A 23,127-nucleotide genomic window follows, 5' to 3' on the forward strand; every position below is an offset into this window, starting at 1 on the left:
TTTTTTTCCTTTGGCAACAAAAGGAAAAGTCTACATTGCCCCCTAGTGCAGAAACCTTGTCATAACAGATGACACTATATGCACTGCATACTGCATACTGCATACTGAACTAATAACTAAATAACTCATGACATCTGTACTTCACCTTCATCAGAGACAATATAAATAAGTTATGTGTGTACATGTAATGCACACTCCGCAGTTATTGCTGAAACTATGCTGAGACTGTGTTGAGACTGTGTTGAGACTTTGTGCTGAGCGGCTGTGTGTTGAGACTGTGTGCCTGAGACTGTGTTGAAAATTTGTGCTGAGCGGTTGTGTGTTGAGACTGTGTGCTGAAACTGTGTTGAGACTGTGTTGAGACTTTGTGCTGAGACTGTTTTGAGACTTTGTGCTGAGCGCTGTGTGTTGAGACTGTATGCTGAGAATGTGTTGAGACTGTGCTGAGACTTTGTGCTGAACGGCTGTGTGTTGAGACTGTGTGCCTGAGACTGTATGCTGAGACTGTGTTGAGACTTTGTGCTGAACGGCTGTGTGTTGAGACTGTATGCTGAGACTGTGTTGAGACTTTGTGCTGAGCGGCTGTGTGTTGAGACTGTGTGCCTGAGACTGTGTGCCTGAGACTGTGTTGAGACTGTGTTGAGACTTTGTGCTGAGCAGCTGTGTTGAATCCCGCAGCACTTTATCCTACTTTAACCTGAGCTGCAGGCTGGCCCAGCGTGGCACAAAGGTGGAACACGTCTTGTGTGGTTTCTGTACCCAATAAAAGCAACCGACCAAATCAAATGACTATTGACCTGTTGCTCTGACATTCAACCTAATGAAGACAGTGGAAAGTCCGTTACTATCTCACTTCAGACCACTTGACTGCAGTTCATGTGCCAGAATGGCTTTGGAGAGGATGACACAGTTATCTGTCTTCTAGACAAAATATCACCCATCTTGGACACAACAGGCAGCATTGTGAGGATGCGTTTTTAATTTCTCTGCTTTACTCCACACCATTCAATCTGTGGTGATATAGGATCATCTTGGGCAGATGCAGGATTGGGGACTATCTGGCTGGTCCATCTCTGTTTGTTTGACTGCTGTGTCTCTGTCAAGTCTGTGTGTATTACTGGGGCCTGTAGGGACTAACTGAGGGACTGTATTAGCTCCACGCCTGATCTGCACTTCTGATTTTAGGTACAACACAAAGTAATGTAATTTACAGACATTTTCTGATTATATGGCCATTATTCAGGATATATATCTGATAAAGAACTTCACTGAGTGGTTTAAACAGAACCAGCTGCTACTCAGTATCAGTTAGACTAAAAAGATAGTCGTGGACTTCAGGAAATACAAAACATAATTGTCACCAGTCACCATTAACGTATCAACACATCAACAAAAGTCTCAACAAACGTGTGCTGAACAAGATGGTTAGGAAGGCTGGCACTGTTGGAAGGATCGAGCCGGATTGTCTGGAGGTTGTGGCATAACAAACAACTCTCCATAAGCTTCGAGCTAGTTTGAACAATCTCCTGCACACAACACCGGATAAAGAGAAAAGCTCATTTAGTGGCAGACTGATTCAGCTGGGCCGTGAAAAGGAGTATCATGTTAAACCTTTCTTATCCGCTGCAATAAGACTCTTTACTGCAGGGACTGTACTGATTCACTGACACTATACAGTTCAAAAAATATTTATATACTTCGCATGCACTGCTGTGTATTTACAATCTGCTGGTCATCACACTTTCACTTACAGTATGTACTTTAGACTGTAAGCACTGTTGGTCTCTGTCATATTTTTAGCATTCAATATGAATGGAACTTCCACATGTCATCTAGTGAAATGTCAATGCTGCTCTCATGCAAATGTCATTTAAATTCTTGTATATGTACACATAGATATGTAAATAGATATGTATGTAAGTAAAATTGTATATATATATATATATACACCTGTTCATGTACAATTATGTAATACTGCAAATTCCTTTGGGATCATTAAAGTTCTACTGGCTATCTGTCTGTCTATCTAATCATGTATCCATCTAAAGCGTCTCATGTGTGTAATAGCAGTATCTTGGGATTAGAAGCATTAGTACTGGTGCCCAGCCAAACCCGATCAGTGAAGCTAGTCCACATGTCTGCTGCATTCAGGTGGAGGATTTAACAGACCGGATTATGTTACGTTATCTCACACTAGGAAGCAAAAAAGCAGTACTTTATTTTAGACACAACACAGACTTTAATTTCCTCTTTCTCTTTTAAATTCTGTTTCAATTCAGATACACAAAAACGTTTTTAAGATACTATTGTCTTACAGCAAGCAGTACTGCAAAACTCTAGGTTTTGCTAATAAGCTATATAGAATTCATTGCTGTAAATTTTCACCAATTACTGTAAATGGATGTAAGTAAAATTGTAGTTTTCCAGAATGTCCACTAGGGGACAGTCAAAGCATGTCAAACAAACCACAAAAAAAAAGTGGCATTTCTACAGTCCTGTATATGGAAGGTAACTGCATCTATTGGGTCTAAAATGTAACAGGTTATCTTATTCATAACATGTAGTCATCTTAAAAATGGCACCGCTGAAAAACACAAAATCAAAAACAATAACCATCAACAGACAAGCTTGAAACCACAACTCTAGCGTATAAGTGGTAGTATAAGGGTATAGGGTCAGTCAGGCGCCATATCTGTATGGCACCAAAGATGACAGAGCAGAGGAGCACCCTGGGGCCTGGGGAGGCGGAGCCACAGGGATGGTGCTTTTTCATTCGTTAGTGTGACAGCATGCTGGTGGCGAACAGCTCAGCCTCCAGAGCAAAGCAGAGCAAGCCTAGAGGTTTACAACCTCCACCAGATCCATCCAGGCACCCAACAGCATCCGCACAGGCCGGCACGGTCAGACCCAGACAGTCTCACCCAGCTGATTCACCTCTGCTTTCTGGAGTCATGAGAACTCAAGATGTTACTGAAATTGGGGAGGGAAACTTTCACCAAAAATACCTATAAAAAATTATGCTAAACACCTTTCATGACCTAGAAATTTTACCAAACGGCTAAATTATAGCTACACTGCACACGTAAGTGGCATTGAAAACTACATGAGCAGCGATGAGCAATTTTAAACTTGAAAGTAACACAGAACACCATGAGTCTGAAGAAGGTATAACTTTCCCATTCCTGTTCCAACAACTGATGAAAAAGAGACAGAGGAAGAGTCCTGAAGATCCTGTCCTGTCCCTGTCCTGAACTGCTGGGTTGGGTTCTATGTGTTATACCTGAGCTCAGTTGTGTCCTAGGATCAGTGATGTCACCTGTACGTACCCTGGTGTTACAACATTGCCCCTCGTCCCTGTCCCAGGGTAAGTATCAGTGCACAGTTCAGTGTCGTTCCTGCTCTCGGGTCTGATTCAGCTGATTCAGCTCTCTCCCAGCAGGTCTCACACCCCTTTTTGACCAGCGCCTGTGAGCGTGATGTTCTCTGTGCCAGGGCCCCTTTATACGGAGGCCCTCTCCGTGCCCAACCCAGCACCCCAGTCGCCTGCTGGATGATATCCTGTAGCGATGACATCACTAGGATTACCAGATAGAGCCAAAATGTCTTAGACAGCCCCTACTGCCCGCCGCCCAGCCGAAACCCATCCTCCCCAACCTCTCACACCCCAACGTCCACCCTATGTGGTGTCCAACCTACGTGGTTCTGCTAGACCCATTCAGAGGCTGCAGTTTCCACAACTGGACATCCGGCTTGTCCAGATGTTGGCACCCCTCCAACAAAAGCAGGACAAGCACAAACCTGTCACTGTTGAAGGAGCCATTTCAACCCTGGGCATCATCAACAGACCAGCAGTGCCATCAATGTTTCCTGGAGTTGCAGATGGAAATAGTTTGGAGTCATTTAGGCTAAGGAAGCCATTTCTCTCTTTTTTTGGTGACTTAATTACACAGACAGGAACAACCGGGGGTAAACATGTCCAAGATGAGTTCTTTAGTGTGTTCATAAATAAAGGTTTTTGGCATTTACAAATTATCTGAAAGTTCCCAGCAAGCACACCCTCCTTCACGTGACATAGATTGTGCAAATCTCCAGGGCTCGAACAGTTGAATAAATTATCCTTTCTCCTTTCGTTATATTTTCCCCTTCACCTCACTCTGAAACTGGGTCAAGGAAAAATGATAAGCGGAGTTTCAAAAGGCACGGTAAACATGGGGTCATTTCACAAGGAAATCCAAAAAAAGTCCTTGCCTAGTTTAGGCAAGGTGCCTACGAGTTAAGTCAACGTGAATACCGAGTAAACAGCTTGTGGGGTTTAACAAAAGCACATCTGGCCCAGTCTCCTCCAGCCATTCTCCCATATCAGCCGCTTAATCAAGCAGCGAACAGGCCTTGGCAGAGCCATTACAATTTTTAATGATTTTTTTAAAAGTCCACTCACACAGCAGGAACCACACAGCATAAAGTGTGGATTACTACGGGAAGCCTTGAGTTTATTGACAAAATTGTTTAAAAATGCGATGCAAGAGCAAGGGCTTTTATTCTACGAAATCTCTTTCACTGACCTTCAGTGACATACAGCAAGACTTGAAGGGTATTGAATTTGATGGGGTATTGAATTTCGCTGAAGTTATTTCAGCCTGTCCTTCTGCAACAGATTCTCCCATACATATCTCATATATATATATGAGATATATGAGATACACACACACCCACACACACACCCACACACACATAACTGGAACAGTATGGCTGTGATTTCCAAAACGTTTAGTTTTCTTTATGAGTGAGAATATCCCCCAGCTTACGGAGTCACTGGCCTGATGTTCCTCGTTGTCTTCAGCTGGGACGGCTGGGAGGATGTTGGCACGTTTCGTTCCATTGTTCCATGCAGCAGTTTGGCGGGGGGGACATGCCGGCTCGGCCGAGTTCACACAGGGACCACACCTGTTTAGCAGCACCTGCTACCATCAGACGAGTGACTGTTGTCCCCTGAAGTGTTTATGGTTATTTTGGCAGTTACCTGCACTCATTCATCATTTAGTTTGCACTTCCCTATGCTCAAGGCTTTGACCCTGGTACCATGGCAACCTTTTGCTCTCCCAGCTGTGCTTTCGTTTATTTCAATGTCAATTCAAATTGTACTTCAGAATCGGTGGCGAAAGCGATTCGTTTTTGTAATAGCTTCACGGTGTTGTAATGTCAGAATGATCACTTAGTTCTGTCACTGCTGCCCCGTACTCTGTGTGAGACCAATAACAAATACAGGCATGGTGGGTTAACTGAGAACCACTGCTCACCCTGGAGACTTAGCCATATTGCTACATTGCCATAATACATCAGCTGGGGTTTGAAGTCAAGACGACCTCACTGTACCTGAAGAATTTTGTTACATTTCTTTCTTTGTGCACCTTGTGACATCCATCCCAAGGACCCAAGGTGGCAGCCCAAATTAGTGCCCTCTGTGGAGAGAGAGTGTATTTACAATGGACCTTCACTGCCCTGCTCTGGGACTCCATTTCTGCTTTTGCAGCAGCAGGGTGACTTTTTTATTTTGCACTGCTGCCTTCTGTAAACACATTTTCTGTTTTTGTTTTGTTCTGTGTCGTCCTCTTCGCTCAGCCCCCTCTCGCACGTCCACTGCTGACACCCCACTCACATTCAGCACATTCCTTTCCCAGCATGCCTCTGGGCACTGACAGCATTGCCACTGTCTTGGCCTCCCCCCATCCAACACCCCCCCCCCCCCCCCCCCCCACCCCAAGCACCCTCCACACTTCAAGGAGAAACATGTCGGTTGGTGACCTATTAAAACAGCCGGGGCAGCCGTGCTCATTCTGTTAGAGCTACAGAGGACGGGGGGCCACCTGCCACACCCCTACCGCCCGCCCCGGCACCCGAGCTGAGCCTCAGCCTGGGCAAAGGGGGGGCTCGCCTTTGTCAGCCACACAGGGAAGCCTTGCGAAACGCTCTTTCCCCATTGTTTCATGATAGCTCTCGCCAGCACAAAGAGGATATTGTGGTGGGTGTTTGGGGGCCAAACTGCTCCGCCGACTTTGTGAAACTCAGTCACATCTCAGCTGTCTTTCAGAACGCAATGGCTACAGAACACAGTGTGCGGGATTTAATGTGAAGTAATTACAGGAGTTATTTCATCTCTAATAACTTGCATTCACTAAAGACTTGGCTTCTTTCTTTCTTTTAATGATTTGTGTCCTTTCTGAATTTAGGGCCACATTAATTCAAATATATTTTAAATATATATTCTTATATTCGTACGTGACACTGGGCATGATGCCAAGCCAATTACACGTCCTTTCAACGCAAAAAAAAACTCCCCCCAAAAAACCAGAAGCCTGCACTCAAGCCCACCCTGATGCAAAAAGCACGGAATCTGCTGTCTAGTGTGTGAGACTCAGGCAGAAATTCTGTTTGAGAAGCTCGCTTTCATGTGAGGAACATCCCACCCACTACAAGCGGGTCCTTGAGGACGAGCTCGTGCTCGGGGCTGTCAGGAAGAGCACGGCGGGACCCGAGAGGACCGGATTATTGAGCTCCCTCTCTTTGTCGTTGATAATGTTTAGGGCTGCTGTTTAAGTCTTTATTTGCAGTTGACAATACATTTACATCAGATTTTCATTTTAGTTGGTTGTATAAAGTCTTTTTCTCTGTAAATCCCATTCAAATGATTCCTGCTAGGAATGTCTTTCTATCTGTCTCAAAACTGTTAAATACCGATTATCATCAAATACCGGTCTTCAGATTTTCTAAAGGATCAGTTAAAGCATCCTGAATTTACCAAGCCATCCACACAGACAGGTCTCTTCCGTAGCACACAGGAAAAAAACCTCTCCGTCTGAAAACTCACTTGATTTAAAATTCTCCTTCTTCCAAACATCTCAAATATTTCAGATGCTGAGAGGGGAGCTTTTTTCCCCCAGCAAACTCTGGGTCTGAGCTAATTTAACCCTGCCAATCCCCTGGGCAAATCTCTCCGCTCACGTTTTTATTCCTATTTTTCTGGAAGAGGAGGTCGAGGATCCAGAGGCTTCTCCGCCGCCGTGAGCCGTTTGGAGGGCTGGAGGTTAATCCGATGCAGTATCTGCTGAGGGAGATCTCCAGAGAGAAGACTGCATGAAGTTTACGCCTTGTGGCTAAAGAAGCTCCCGCTCTTCCTATCACACGCATAATCGCCATAAAGAGATGAACGTTTTAATGAGTATTATTGCCGACATGATCGTCAGCCACTTTTTCCTCGTTGTGTTCGTCGTTTTCTTCGATTCCCCACGAGTACACGAGGCGGATGGCGGGGACCACGTGTCAGATGTTTGCTTGGAGCCTGTCGAGCTAAGGGAGTCCCACTGCATCGCTCGCACAACCTTAAAGTCACCCCCCCTCCCCGACTCAGGTAGTTTGTGAAACGGTGGCAAGCAACCCCCGAGAATCACTCTGACACCGGTGCTGGTAAGACACAATGTGTTTGCAGTAATTCACAGTGGGTTCCTGTGAATACAGCTTCACTCCAGGGCTTTGCGCTGTGTCTGGTGTGACTGATGTGAACAACTGACACCTCTTCTTCATTCAGTCTATGTAAACCATCGGAACCTTTCAAAATCCTCATGAGTTAACCAGAGGTTCTCGAGAAGGTCTGGTGGAAAAAACACACACAATCTCTCTCTCGCCATCGCCTCCATGATCTAACTAGGTTTCTTTGAACCGCAAGCGGTCTGTAAGTGTTCCTCCTTATTGGATCTGCAGTATGTCTGAATGTCACAGGCAAGAAGGCAGCTGCTCCACGAACAGGATTCCTGTTTGAGTCCATGATTCAGTGATCCGGACACCGATGACAGCCCACAGATGGTAAGGCAGGTTTTACTTTAATTAAAACGTCATTGTTAGCTTATGATACGGGTACATAGACGAAATGGTATTGTCACATTACACATAAGTGCTAAGAGGATAAATTAAACAAAATACAACAAAAACAGTATACAGGCATGATCAGTGATTGATGCAGGCTACATATCAAAAGCAGAAGTAATGTTTGAAACCTGAAAATTAAGCATAGTAAGTGTGAACTGTATGATTCCACTGGATGTATCAATCATACGTCTTGTATTGGAATACTAACAGATATTTTGTTCCGTTTTAAAAGGTTCACTTTGCATTTTAGTGCTAATTTGTAAAACAAAGTACAACAGCAAAAAATGACCTTTTCTTTTCTTTTCACCTTGGCTTTTTCTATTGTGGCATGTTTGAAAACTGGTTCCATGGTATTAGCTGCCTAAACAGACAAAAAAGTGCAATAACCTTTCAATAGGTGGATTATTAAGTGGGGCTTTTTTTTTGAACTCCTAAATTGCATACAGTCAGAAAAAACCTCAAATATGCAGGAAAAAAAGCTAAAAGGTTGTATAGGTGGAGACAAAACAACCACACTCATACATAATGTTAATGAACACGGTTAAACACCATGTACACAATCTCTGCCGTTTCCCATAAAGAGATCACGCTAAAACTACAGTTCACACACAGAGGAAACCCTTCCTACCTTCACTGCTTTAAACATTTCCCTCTACATTAATTAAAGTGGCGAGGAGCCCAGTGAAACACTTTCATGCCGTCTCAATGAACATAAAATCGCCAATGCATAGTGGCAGAAGGAGACAGATATACAGGGATATATAGAAATGTGGACCAGCATTCATCATTGCAGCTCTGTTTTCGTTGTGTCCTGTCACAGTAGTTACAAGGTCATCGGCACACTGTCCCACTTGCCCCAGAAAACCTCCATTACTGGGTTTGGATTTCCAACTAGTTTCTTGGTAAAGGGAGAGCCAATGATTTATATAAAATTCAAAATATTAAATAATAAAAAAATAAAATTAAAAATAAAAACAGGTACCCCATTTTAAACCCCATTCCCACTCCCCCCCCCAACATGGATTTTGACTAATAACCTCTTTATATACCTCACTAATGAACAATAACATACTGTACATACTCTTAAAGCAAAAAAAAAGAAGAAAAAAAAACCATTCATGCATGTTCATGCATGAGCCAATCCCCAGGGACCTGCTGGATTGCAGATCGATCCTGTGCAGACATCTCACTCTTCTAGATTCTATTCTTCTGGGTGTTGGCGATGACTTTTCCAACGTTTGCCTTATTCTGTTGCAGCGAGTTCAAGAATAGCTACGGCAGGCTGAGAAGACATCCTGCCGGTTTCAGTCCCACTTCAGAAGATGCTGAGCTGAGAGTGTGTTGGGTGTTCCACCATTTGGGCTCAGTCGAAAAAAAAAAGTATTTTATTGCCGTAATGGATGCTGAAGCCAAAGGTAGTTTAAAAATAGAGGTGAAGAGATGGTTGTGGAAAGTCGCTCAGCATCCCTCATTGCCGTCGTTAACTGCGCCGCGATGCTTTTGGGGAAACTTGAGCCCTGATTATTTTAAATAAACCCAGAGATGCTCAGAGAAGATCATCTCTCCACACAACCTGGGCAGCAAACATCTCAGTCCGATGCATTTATACAGTCTCACAGAGGCCATCAACAAGGGGAGACAGTCCTCCTCCTGATGAGAGAAAACGTGAAATCTGCAGAGTGGGGGGGTGTCAGCAGTTCCCACTAGTGGCAGTATTAGCTGTATTGAAAGCAGCATTGAATGAAGCTTCAAACACGAGGATGTTACATTGCTGAGAGCTACAAACCTCATTAGCAGCCATTAAAATACATGATGTTACAGTGTGAGTCTTCACAACTCTCTTTCAAAAGATACTTAAGATCAACATGATATCTCTGCGTGCTCAGCAGAAAGGTAGTATCTTCACTGCTGTGGTGTGAGTATCTGTATTTTTTACACAAGATGTACCTTTAAAACATCAAAGCAGTCTCAGTGAACTTAAGGAGATCATTAAGGACTTGCCCACTTGTGGTCTGGAAAACAAAAGGAGTCACACAATAACTGAAAAATCAAAATAAATCATGAGTTAAATTACTTATAAGCAGAAGACAAAGACTTTAAATGATGATTAAATGACTTCAACAAAAGTCTAAGGATAAGCATAAGGATAGATCTTCTTTCTTGAGGCAACAACTGTTGTTAGATCCCCAACTCCACCTAATGGGCAGGTGGACAAGGCCATCAAATGGAGTTTATTGCCATGCACGAGCAGTGCAGGTGCCCGAGGGCCATGACAGCGTGACAGGCCGATGGCTCCGTGTCTTCCTGCGAATCAGAAACAAGCCATCCCCACAGAGCACCCTGGTGGCGGTCATTCGAGAGCCAGTCGGTCCGTGTGGGTTTGGGTTTCGTGGAGCCAAGCTCGAACCCGTTCCTGAGAGGAACGGAAGCCCCACCTGTACGATGCTCCTTGCCATCCGCCACAGACCGCGTCTCCGCCCAGCTCCTGCTGGATGGTTGCCTAGCGAGCCAGGGCTGAGTGGAGCTTTGCTCCCAGTCGGTCTCCCCCCACGGGGCCCCACCTGCCAGCCTCCTCCCCTGCCAGCACCTGGCCGACCACAGCTGCCAGTGGCACTGCTATATCCCCGGAATGGACCGGGAGATAACGGTCACCCGGCGCAAATGCTAGCTAAGCTCTCTCTCACAACATGCTCTACTGTCAGTGACTGACACAAAACGCAAAACACACGCACGCATACACACACACACAAAGTCCATCTACACCATCTCTCCGATGGTTTTCAGAAGCTACACATTGAATAGTCTGTTACACAAAACCTTCAAACATTTTTTTCCCATTTTCTTTTTTTTCCCCTCACACAACTAATGAAAAAAAAGATACAAAATCAAACAAGAGGTATGAAATAAAAGCAGACGACACCTGTGAAGAACAACGAGAGAAGATGCCAGCCCCCTCGTCGGCGTCATACCTCACACTGACACCTTCGCATATACATTCATGTGCGCTCGGACACCGTGGACCTCCAAGCCCACGAAACATGAGAAAAGACAAGTGGGTCGGCCCTTTTCTTTACGCACACTCCGCCACCCATTAACCATCCCTCCCCATACACCCCCCCAACCCACACACACACACACACACACACACACACTTCCACAGCTCATCCTCCATGCCTGACAAACCTGGAGACTCGTCAACCAATGGAAGCGACGAGCTTTTTTAATGAGGAACGCACAGCATATGCCCGTGCAGACGGGAGCTCTCAGACGTGAGCTCCAGAGAGGTACGCCGAGGAGACGTCCCCACCGCCTCTGAGAAGGAGACAGAAATGAGGACGACGGGGGAGGGGGGGGTGTCCCCCCCGAAACACACCCCACCGCAGGAGCCCTGTGCTTTGAGAAGGGAGCATGCCCAGAAGAGCATCATGCAATAAAAACACACACACCCTAAAATTAAAAGTCACTCAAGCTGAAAGAGTTGCTTTCACCACGCGTGTGAGTTGAAGTGGCGCACACAGTCTCTGCTGTTCTCCTCCACGTTTATGATACATACACGTCTCTCCTCACATTCTACTCGCCAGTGCACCATTGGCAGAATCCGAACCTGTTCGATCTCTAAACTTTTTGTGCAGTTTTATAGTTCTGTTATACAGTTGCTATGGTTTATGATTTCTGATGAAAGAGTACAGTGTCTTTTGTGTATGTGTGTGTAGTTTTGTGGTCCACAGTTTTCTATTGTATATAACTCTGTCTTTGTTTGGTGTGTGTGTGTGTGTGTGTGTGTGTGTGTGTATCGATATCTATACATGGCAGTGATGACATTCGCAGCACATTCCTTGGGCACGTGGGCGAGTGACAGCTCCGTGCTTCAGAGGGAAGAATACAACAGGATCCTCACGGGGCCCCTAGTCCCAGGCAGGGTCGCTGGAGCCAGACACACAGACAGAGAGGGGGGCGGGGGGCGGGGCAGGAGGCGGGAACAGCTGGATGCTGTGTGTGGGGGGGGAGGGGGCAGGGTCATCACTTCTGAGTGAAAAGGGCTCCAATGGTTACCCCCGCTGCTCCTAGAGCTGCCAGACCGAACACTGTCTTCAGGTAGGGCCAGGGCTGGAACATGGACCTCTGGGGTGGGCTGTACATCTCCATAAAGGCGTCCTGTTGAAACGAAACAGACAGACAGAGCAAAGGAGTCAGACCTAGTAGCACGTCGGAAGCCACGTGTAGTGCACAAAACCCTCCATCCGCCAGTCACAACTGGCCTCCGTCGTCCCTCTGTACACAACGCCACACCCTGTTCTCCATCTCCCCGTAGACGGGAGACGTGTCCTACATCCGACGAAGACGCCGTGCTCCTTTTCAGAGACCACGATGCGAACGCACCCCCCCCCCCCCCCCCCCCCTCCGTACCCCCTTCCTCTCAGTCTCCTAGAGCAGACGATCCACATCTGTGCATGCAAATCCCGGCGGGCAGGCATCCTGCCCACCACTGCGGGACATGGTGAGCAGGACAAAACAGGCAGAAAGACGGAGGGAGGGAGGGAGGGAGGGACAGGAAAGAAAGAAAGCTAGCCGGCTTGAATCCATAACACTAGTCGCTAGAGAGAGCGATTCAAGAGAGAGAGAGAGAGAGAGACGCAGGAAGGGAGGGAGAGAGGGAGGGAGAGGAGAGGTGGGGGGAGGTGAAGGGGGAGGAGGTGAGGTACACAAGCTTCCTTTACCCATCCCTCCCGCTCACACCGCGTATGCTGTCTCTCCTGGTCCCGCTGGGTCTCGGACGGTGGACACGAACGCAGCGAGGACAGAGCCAAAGACACTCCCCACCCCCACAGCTCACAGCCCAAAATATCAACCACTTATCTGCACGTCTGCGACACGGAGAGGCAGAGTTCATCGCTCTCTTCCTGCTCGATGGACCATTTATAAGGAAATAATAAGGCTCTTTTCCCCCAGAGAAGTGACTGGGAGATAGCGGTGAATATATGAAGGGGGGGGGGGGGGGGGGGGGGGGGGGGGGACCCGGGTGCTCCAGGAAGAACATCGTTCTGGACGCGCCTACCAGTAAACGCGCTGACCACAGCTTTGATTATAATGATGTAGTGAAATATGCGGATATTATATATAATATATATAATATAATACTGGGAGTATATATATATATATATATATATATATATATATACACCCCAGTATTCTGTCACAATCTGTATAGTTACATTGTATATATTTTCACTGCACTTATGTAAATTTATGTAAATAAATATACTATCTGCATTTCATCGGCTTTGTAAGTGTACACACAATGACAATAAAGTTGAATATAATCTAATCTAACCAGCTGTGCAAGCAAAGTGCTTCTGAATTTCTTGGAGGATGAACCAGCATATATTTCTCTCTCTCTCTCTCTCTCTCTCTCTCTCTCTCTCTCTCTCTCACAGACACACACACCATTATTAACATAAATCTGGTACACTAATATACACATACAGTAAATATGAGGATGCAGTTTCCTCCCTTGAGACCAGGTCTTCTTTGTGTTATGCTTTAATAGCTTCAGGTGCCTGAGCAACAGTCACAGTGTGATTTGTGTAGGAGAGGATGTGTGTGTTCATGTGTTTACCGTCAGATCAAGAGTATATTGATGAGGAGTCATATGTGTGAGTTGATGTAAATGTGTGGAATGGTGTTGTATGAGTGTTATGAGCTGCTCGGTGAGCGTGTGTGTGTGTGTGTGTGTGTGTGTGTGTGTGTGTGTGTGTGTGTGTGTGTGTGTGAGAGAGAGAGATTGGGTGTTTGAGTGTGTATGCATCTCCTATTCCTGATCTCTGGAGTGCGGTGGAGTGAAGCGTGGCCGGCCCGATAAGCAAAGCAGTAGGTTGTGTGTGATGTGAGGGCAGCGAGGAGCCCCCTGCAGCCTCTGTGTGTGGACAGCATCCCTGACCAGAACCCTGCAGCAAGAACCCACAAAGACAGAGAGAGAGAGAGAGAGAGAGAGAGAGAGAGAGACAGAGAGAGAGAGAGAGAGAGAGAGAGAGAGAGGGAGAGGGAGGGAGAGAGGACAAAGAGAGAGGGAGACAGAGAGGAGGCAAGAGACAGGCAGACAGAGTGGGAGAGAGAAGGAGAGAGGAGGCAACAGACAGACAGATGTAGAGAGAGACAGACAAGCAGAGAGGGAGAAAGGGGAAGAGAGACAGAGAGAGAGGGAGAGATGAGGAGACAGACAGGTAGATACAGGGAAAAATCAAACTGGACATGAGTGGATGAAGCATGCTGCATCTCCCCAACACCACACACACACACACACACACACAGTTTTTTCTGTGTCTTCGACAGTTTCTCCAAACGTGCTGATGCAACATTAAGCAGTTGGAGGCTCGTGAAAGACAGAGAGCTCAGCTTCTGTTCGCACTTTGCCACTCGGCGCCGGGCCCTGTCTGGGTTTTTAGAATAGGCCTGACGTGCGTCTGCGGCGTTTTCCATCACCAGCCAAGAGGAGCCGCAGATACGGGCTCCAGTCTTGGAGCATGGGAGATGAAGTTTGACGGCTGGTAAATACGTCAGAAAGGCAGAGTGCGTTGGAAGACAGCTGACATCACTCATGGCCTGCTCACGTCTGATAACCTGTCCCAAACAGGCAGGGACAAGCGAGTGGCACGTTTTGGCAAACCGCCCACCTGGGCGTCTCAATCCCGTCTGTCTGTGACGGCACCGTCACCATCGCTCACCGGGACGGGGCTGGCTTCAGCACATCCACCGTGACATGCCATGCCGGTCGTTAGTGATGCCACACGCGGCCAGCAAATGTTGGCCAGAAACTCGTCAAGCCAAACGGGATGAGCCAGCAGAGCTGTGGTAGCGGACTCAGCCATGACACAAGAGCCAGGGCACAGTTGGTTTCCATGGATAACAACTGCCCCCGGCCCTCTGACCCACAGAGGGGAAAAAAAAAAAGACTGCCTCCCAAGACACTTCTGTTACTGTTGCTATTTTTAATCGTCCGTTATCTGTTGTGTTTATCTCTTCCTGCAGGTTATCAATGTGCCAGTCACCACACACACACCTGGCTCTAGTAAGTGGGGGTGGGGTGGGGTGGGCTTGTGGAGGATGGTGAGGTTCTCAGCAGGTTCTAGCTAAAAAGATCCTCCAGCACAGAGCAGGACAGCACCGTGTGGAACACTAATGAGGACAGGAGATATCATCCGCCCGCAGGCTGCATGGCGTTCCCGCACCCCACCTCAGGCCTGGCTGACTGCTGGCTGAACCATGGGGTCCTGATGAGGGCTCGCGGCGGGACGCGGTCCGCACCGCGACCCCATCCCTTGACCATCCGGCTTCCGTAAACATCCTCATTAGGGGCGCTGGTGTCCCAGGCTTGAACAGGCTACACACGTTTGCACGAGGCCTCTACTTAATGGCCTCCAGAAGGGCAGGTCTGGGGCAGAGCGCACACAGGCGTCCTGAGGACAGACCCTTAGGAAGCCGGGAGGTGCCGCCCATCCGTAGATGAGCTGGCGAAGGCGGGGTTCAAAGTCCCGGCGTCAGCAGCACTGGGTCGGGTGAGGCTCTGATATCGGAGCCCTGGCACGCTCTCCAAGTCAGAAGCCACACTCACACCCTGAAGGCTATGGCAGCAGCTCTTACCTTACACCACCAGCAGAAAAGCATCCCATACCGTCTCATAGTCAGTGACCCATAACACAGAGGGGCTTCATCAAATAAAGCTTGAGCTCTTCCGGTTTGGGTCAACTATTTCTGTCTTTCCTGCATCAGGCCGAAGAGCATTCTCTGTTCCTGCTGTGTGTGTGTGTGTGTGTGTGTGTGTGTGTGTGTGTGTGTGGAGTGTGTCTGTAGGGATACACTCCTGCAGCATCACTCGGCTCAAGGCCCGTCACCCAGTGCAGAAGTCTAAAACCGACCTGCTTAAGCTGTTTGAGGACTCAGGCGGTCCCCGAGTCTGAAGCAAGTACCGGATCAAAACGCGAGCCGTAAAAGACAGATATATCCGAGACAGCCGGCCGACGGCAGCCAGGGCTGTTTTATGAATGGCCTCCCGACCCGGACGTGGTCAGGGTCATGCCCTTATAAGGAGTGCGGCAGTTGCTTCGGCGTCGGCTTGGCTGTGTCATCACATCCTCATATTTCCTGGGCGGCCCCGCTGGCTGGCCCGTGGCCAACAGATGACCTAATGCCTCTCAGACCGCCACCCCCGTGCAAATCCACATGTCTCCTTCCATCCTCGTCTACTGGTTTTTTTTATTCTGGCTCCTCACCACACTTCATTCGGGCGCTTCTGAGGGGGCTTTCTGAAGAATCTGAGTGGATCTGAATCTGAATCTCCTCCACCCTGGAAAATCAGCTGTGTTCCTTCATCTGCTTTGAGGAGCAGACCTGCACCCTGTGCCCAGACCCCTACGTGAGCCAGAGAGCAAGGGGCGCAAACCACGCTAGCAGCTAGCAGCATGTTTCATTCCCACATAACAGCCACCAATACACAATTTCATGCCATGTTTATAACATAACAAATGCTAAAGGAAACAAAAAACAACAGCAAAAAAAAAAAAACGACCGATGGTTCACTGACTGGCAGCTGCTTGTGAAAAGGAAACTGTGTTCACTTGGGTTAGCACTTGGCTAGGGTACTTGCTCCAGTCAGATAAGGGAAGTGGTTGAGTGGAGGTGGGATTATAATGGGACAGCTGGATATGAAGAAACTGCGTTTCCGTTGCACCCCGTTGCACACGTGATTGGCCAATGAGGCGGAGCCTTTGACACACTGAAGTAAGGGAGATTAGTAATGCCCACTGGATGAGAAAGAGGCCCCACCCCCTTCCAAATTTATGGCCAGTGCATCTGCCGATAGCTTTGTGAACAAATGTAGTTGGGGAGGGACTCTGAAGAGGAGCTGAGCCAGCAAAATAAGAGGGGAATAAAAATCATACACACACACACACACACACACACACACACAAGTACATACACGCATACATGCACACGAATGCACACACACACACACACACACACACACACACACACACACACACACACACACACACACACACACACACACACACAAAACTAAGGTTTTAACTATTTGCAACAGGACTAAATTTGTATTAAAAAATTACAGCACAATATCTTGTATTTCCTTTGTAAGAAGGAGCATTCCACTATTTCTGATTAGCAGATAACTGTATGTCTGTATATTTGCTGACATCCATAGCAGCTGTTACTATAATCCTACTGTAACTAAAAAAAATATTAAAAAAAAAAAAAAACAAAAAAAAAAAAACAAATGTGTGTGACATTGATAGTACTGAATATTAAGTTTTTAAAGCAAGAGCACTTTTCATACACAGTGGCAATTCAAAGTGCTTAGCTCGTATAGACGTTCGTATAGCTCGTATAGACGTTCGTATAGCTCGTATAGACGTTCGTATAGCTCGTATAGACGTTCGTCCATGCTGTGGGGCTGACCCACAGTTCTGCATCAAAGACCTTCTCCAGATCTTCCCAGCGCTGTAAGCATGACCTTTCCTCCAGCAGACCTTGCGGAGCAGAAGCACGGCTCCTTTCCGGGCAGGTTTGCGTCCCGAGCAGCCCCGCTGTCCGTAACAGATGGCGGCTGTGGTCACTCCCCCGGACCCCCATGGCGGACGAGGCTACGGTTATGTGCGGCGGGGCCGACACGGTGCTGCTCTTTGAACAGAGGCTCGTTTCTCCGTGCGGCAAGCCCGGCCAGCTCTGTGATGGCAGTACTACATCGTCCCGTCCCGGTTAATCCAGAGCATCCCGATGAGGTCAACGCTCCTGGAGCGGCCCAGCGGCCGACTGACGGAAGAGTCCCGCAGCCACTGAGATCCTCACTCCACCGCGTCATTCTCACACTCTCATTCGCCCTCATCCCTGCCGGACGCTCTTTCGTGCTCAGGACCTGAAGCAACCAAATCCCAGCTGGATAAACCCACCGCAGGCCAAACGTGAGAACGCCGATGTTTAATTGTAGCTCTGGAAGTGACACGCAGTTCGAAGAGTGGTGTGATGAGGAGCTACGCTAATACACTTTCATTCTTCCTCTATTTTTAGGGTTCTTAAAGGATTGACGTTCAGCTGGTATGTAGGGTCTGAACAGAATGCTTTTTAACAGCTATGCTAACAGAAACTTCAAAGGATGACCCACATATAGGCCTACTGCACACCCAGCCACAGATATGATTAAGTTTTAGGCCTTTATTGATTTCTCATTGAGAAAGCAGGATTCACTTTAGACAAGTGAACAAGAATGGGACAAATGCTAAAATTACAATCAACACACACACACACACACACACACACACACACACACACACACACACACACACACACACACACAATCCCCAATTCTTCTACTCTTGGCACTTTACAGTGTCTCTCAGAGCCTCTTTGACTCAAAGCACAGACATTTTCCCTACAGCTACACAACACAATCGCATGTGCCGCTATCACACGCCACCCCTTACCAAACTGCTTTACTGGGATAAAAACACTTCCTGCCTCCTCAGAGGAGCCAGTAGAACCCCGCTCAGCCCGTTGACATTACCGGGCCCATGGGCTCCGTCTAGCACAGCACAGCCCTGGCTCCCACATCAAAGTGGGGCCCACAGCACACGTGAACGCAGCCAAAAGAGGAGGTGTCACCGGCGCCATCTTCAGTGGTTTGAGGAGCAGATGAGCACAGAGGGACAACAGTAGTCTACAACGCTGCGAGGACCCCTGCAGTCATGGCTGGGCTACCCCAAGTTGCCCCTTGCCTCCTCTTTTAGAAAAGGATGTTTACATGATTGCACATTCTGCTGTGTATTGCGAGCCACGGTGTAACCAAATTCCAGCAGTATAAAGTGAAATTCCTTATATGTGTGAACATTCTAGGCCACTTAAGCCTGATTTTGATCTTCCTTTTCCTAACAGTGGCATGTTAACAGTCTTTGTATCTAAAACCAGACCTGAGACATCTAATCAGCTAATCATGTCTGTGTAGCATGGAGGTTGGACAGAACACACCATAGCACATGTCCGTGTATCTCACTGAATGTGCATTCTTACATTTTGCTCAGAGTAGACATGTCTGTCAAGAAATATTTGGCAACCAATGTAGTCTACCAGTTCTTTGCTACAAATGCAACCCTAGTTTTCTCTTCTTGAGATCTTCTATCATAGCTCTCCAGATCTGTGGCGCTTTGAGGAATCCTTTTTTCTTTCTGTGCAAACTCCAGACGTCCAGACCTTCTAGGCAAACTCTAGGCATCAACTGAAAATGCACTGAAGTTTCATGATAATTAGGTTCAAACCCACCCCCGCTTATTTTTTTATTCAGCCGCTGAAAGGTTTTGTATTTTACAGTATTTTGTCTTCTCAGACTGGAAGGATAAAAATGTAACCAGGAAAAGGAAAAAACCTAAATCACCTAGCCATGAAGCTAATCCTCAGTTCTTCAAGGAACAGTGATTTTCTCATCCACCTATTCCTGCTTCAGATGTTATGAGTTTCCCCACATACCCGGGCTTTAAATACACCGGCTCTGAGCTTGCAGTGTGAACTGAGTGCTCTTCTCTTTCCCATGGTACATTTATATCTGTGGCCTCATAATTTGCCCCTTGCGATGCTCCCAAACACCACTATATTAAAAAAAGAGAGAGAAAAAGAACAGAGGCATTGACCTCTGACTGAGATGTCGTCTGTGGTCGTTTTGCAGAGCTGATCTGGAGAGTGTTGGAGATGTTTTTCATAGGCGGCCTGGCACTCCACAATCGCACAGACAACTCTTCTTGGGAAACACCATTGTTATAAATTGGTTCAAGACTCACAGGAGACATTTTGGGCCAAGCACATCATATGAGCCCCCCCCAACAAACAAACAAAAAAACACAATATGATCCCACAACATGCCTGCCAAGAGCCTGATGAGCTCATATGAGCTATGGCAAACTACCATCAACCTTTAGCTTCAGTCCTCACCGTCTCTGAGTGCTTACAGGTGGTTCAGAGGATCGTTTTCACGAGGCCGGAGGGGCACATTGGGGGTGGTGGGGCACGGGGATGATACTGAAGACCAGAGCTTCTAACACCAGCGATACCAGCAAGCAGTCGCAGTCACACACGTTTTGGAAGTTTCGATCCAGAGCCACTGCAGGTGGCGGTCGTAAGACCAGGCTCCTGGTCTCTGCTCCTTCGAACTACACGAGAGTCTCACACTTGCGAAGGAGATAAGCAACAGCTCAGCTGCCACACCATGTCCGCGGGCAAGCCACAGGAAGGGAACGCTCGTTGCTGTATGCACGCCACTCCTCCTCCCCTCAGCCTTTCTGCCACAGTGGCTTCAGACGCTCCAGAGACCGTTGGGCCGCCTCTGAGCGCTTGCCAGGAAAAGGGGGGGAGAAAAAACAAAACGCTATGCAGTGGTGTCTGGGTAAGGGGTGGGCGTGTGGGAGCTAGCCTAAACATAGCCAAAATACAACAGGTGCCCTCATATAGGGTAACGTAACCGCCATCCCCTAGACCCCACCCCCCACTCCACTGAAAACTCTTTAACCACTTCCTCTCTCCGTTTTTTTTTTCTCATGCTAACAGGGCTTTCCTTTTCTCATATGTCAGGTCCTATCGCCCTCGGCCAAAGACCGTGAGGAGGGGCACACGCCGAGGTGTTTTGCATTTGGTGGCCAAGAGCCATCCAGCACGTCCTAGTGCAGCTCTGCACCTGCTGAACGGCCGTGTAGGATTGCCCGAAACCCCAAAGAACGCTGTGGAGGCACCGGCGGTGCGAGCCATCTCGGGACGGGCTGAGCGCAGCCACTCTGACCTGGCTCGAGAAGCCCGGCTCTCCGCATCTTAACTGAGGGGGATTTCCAGGTGCGGCGTAAACAGAGAGAGCCGAGGTCAGGAGTGTGTGTGTTTGGTGAAAGGCACTGAGGTAGACGTTGATGGTGTAAACAAAACTAATGGAAAAAAAAAAGCATGACAAAAACCCTGACAGGGAAACGTGACGAATGCAGAGCAGCTTAGTCAAGATGCGCTTTCAGAATCAAACACAGAAAAAAAGGGGTTTCTGCTTCAGCATATTTTATGATCCAGGCTGACCCAGTCCTGTACTAAGGAAATTTCCCCAATCAGTATTTCCCCCTTTTGCAGCCCTGCACAGTAATCAGCATCTCATGCGAATGACCTTAATGCAGGATGAACCTAAGGGATGGGATTAGGGAGCTAATGAAACCACCGTTAGCGACTGTGGAGGGAGTCATATCTTCCCTCAGGACTTGAGGAAGGACACAGCTTCCATGTTGCTTAACCACAACATAAAGAAAGACCTTTCAAAAGAGGTGTAGAGAACAACTATTTTTGTTGGCACGGTTGGCACGTGGCCAATAGCGATGTCTACAGGATTTTTGTTGTGTTTGGGGGGGGGGGGCACCACCAACAGAACATCAGGACGAAGCTCTCGTCTTCGCTTACACCACTCAAGCCCTGACACAGCTGTGGCTGTAAGCAAGCAAGCGCAGTCACGTAATAAGCAAGACCCAGATGTACATTTACAAAGACGGCATGCAAACAGCGTGACCTTTGGGTGACTCCAAGACTGAAGGAATCTCAAAGGTCAACTCGGGCCCGTTATCTCCAAAAAAAAAAAAAAAAAAGCCACGTGAAGTGCACGAGTACGAGCGGCTGAGCATGACGGATACAGGCGGGACGGGCACTGTGCAAACGTGCGATCTGACTCCGATTCCATCAAGTCAGTAGTTTTGCGAGGCGCAGAAACGCGTGTGCGTGTGCCTACGTGCGTTTGGGTGTGGGCGTGCAAGCGGAGATTCTGAGTCATGCCGTAGAGCAGCGGACCGGCAGCTGATTTGCATGCGAAACCCCCACGCGGACGGGCGTGTGTGCGCAGGGGAGAGGCGTGCGGCGGAGCAGTGATGTGGTGCTGGAAGGGACACCCCCCCCTGCCTGCCGGGCCTGCTGACACTGGCCCCGCTCGCCCGGGCTGGGTGATAAACAGGCACCAGGCGACGAGGCGTTTGCAGCCGTCCACCCAGCTTGGTGACACGTACAGTATGGCGAGGCCTCATCTGCTGTGTGCAGCGGCACTCGCAGCTCACCAGATGCATAAATCACTCTTCTGCTCTTCGTACTGTGTCTCTCTCTCTTCCTCTCATTCCCTTTCTCTCTCATTCCTTCTGCCTCTCTGCCTCTCATTCCTTCTCTCTCTCTCTCTCTCTCTCTCTCTCTCTCATCTCTCTCCCTCATTCCCTTTCTCTTTCATTCCTTCATTGTCTCTCATTCCTTCTCTTTCTCTCTCCCTCTCATTCCCTTTCTCTCCCATTCCTTCTCTCTCTCGCTTTCCTTCTCTCTCTGTCCCCCTCTCAATCCCTTTCTCTCTCTCTCTCTCTCTCTCTCTCTCTCTCTCTCTCCCCTTCTTTCTCTCTCTCTCCATGCTCCATCTGGCTTCCTCTTGCACTGGGTGCGCATGTCAGCCACATTCAGCTGAGTTTCGAGACCTGTTCCGTGTGACTATCGCAGGCGACAGGGGCACGATGGGGAGGTCTGGGCGCTGGAGGGGGGTGGGTGGAGGGTGGTGTGGTGGAGGGGGGTGTGGTGGAGCAGGTTGACACAATGGTGCGGCAGGCGACTGAAGTTTGAGCTGCCGAATGGAGGGCCCTGGTAGGCGTCGCCTGTGTTGTCGCCGCCTCTCAGGTTCCCCACCCCCACCTCCTCCCCCCTCGCTAAATTGGCAATCCGATACCCCCACCACCCTCTTTGGCCTGGGGCACAGTGAAACTGTGCCAAACCGAAATATTTCCAGCGCACTTTCGCAGTTCTGTCGCACAATGACTTGTGGCTCAATGCCACGGCCAGACTGGATGAGGGGGGGTGCACCACTGGTTTTATTCCTAGAAGAAGCAGAATCTTCAACGGGTGCCATAAAATGCTAGAGATGTCAAAACAGCCAATCAGGGAAGGGGACAGTGGAGGACATAGTGTCACGGACCTCGTCAATAGAGAAGACAATCAGAAGAAGGATGGATGAGTGAAGTTATCTGCAAGAGTGGCATTTATGCAGGTCAATCTTAATGGGGTCTTATCACACAATCACACCTACTCTTTTCTGTATCTCTATGCCATACTGGATCATTTGAAATAAAATACCCATTTGGCCTTTGAACAAAGACCTATTATACAACATGA

The 23,127-nt window shown here is 48.0% G+C and overlaps 1 protein-coding gene across 1 annotated transcript in view; it reads right to left on the bottom strand.

Annotated features, from left to right (window-relative positions):
* Positions 1 to 8,920: 8,920 nt before the first annotated feature.
* The window catches only part of bcl2a (BCL2 apoptosis regulator a), a 38,600-nt gene continuing 24,393 nt past the window's right edge, over positions 8,921 to 23,127 (bottom strand). The window contains exon 2 of the mRNA XM_077012219.1: positions 8,921 to 12,075. Within this exon, the coding sequence (XP_076868334.1) occupies positions 11,941 to 12,075 (135 nt within the window). The 3' untranslated portion in view covers positions 8,921 to 11,940. The remainder of the gene's footprint in view (positions 12,076 to 23,127) is intronic.

Source organism: Brachyhypopomus gauderio, chromosome 7, assembly GCF_052324685.1.
Source record: "Brachyhypopomus gauderio isolate BG-103 chromosome 7, BGAUD_0.2, whole genome shotgun sequence".
Classification (NCBI taxonomy): Eukaryota; Metazoa; Chordata; class Actinopteri; order Gymnotiformes; family Hypopomidae; genus Brachyhypopomus; species Brachyhypopomus gauderio.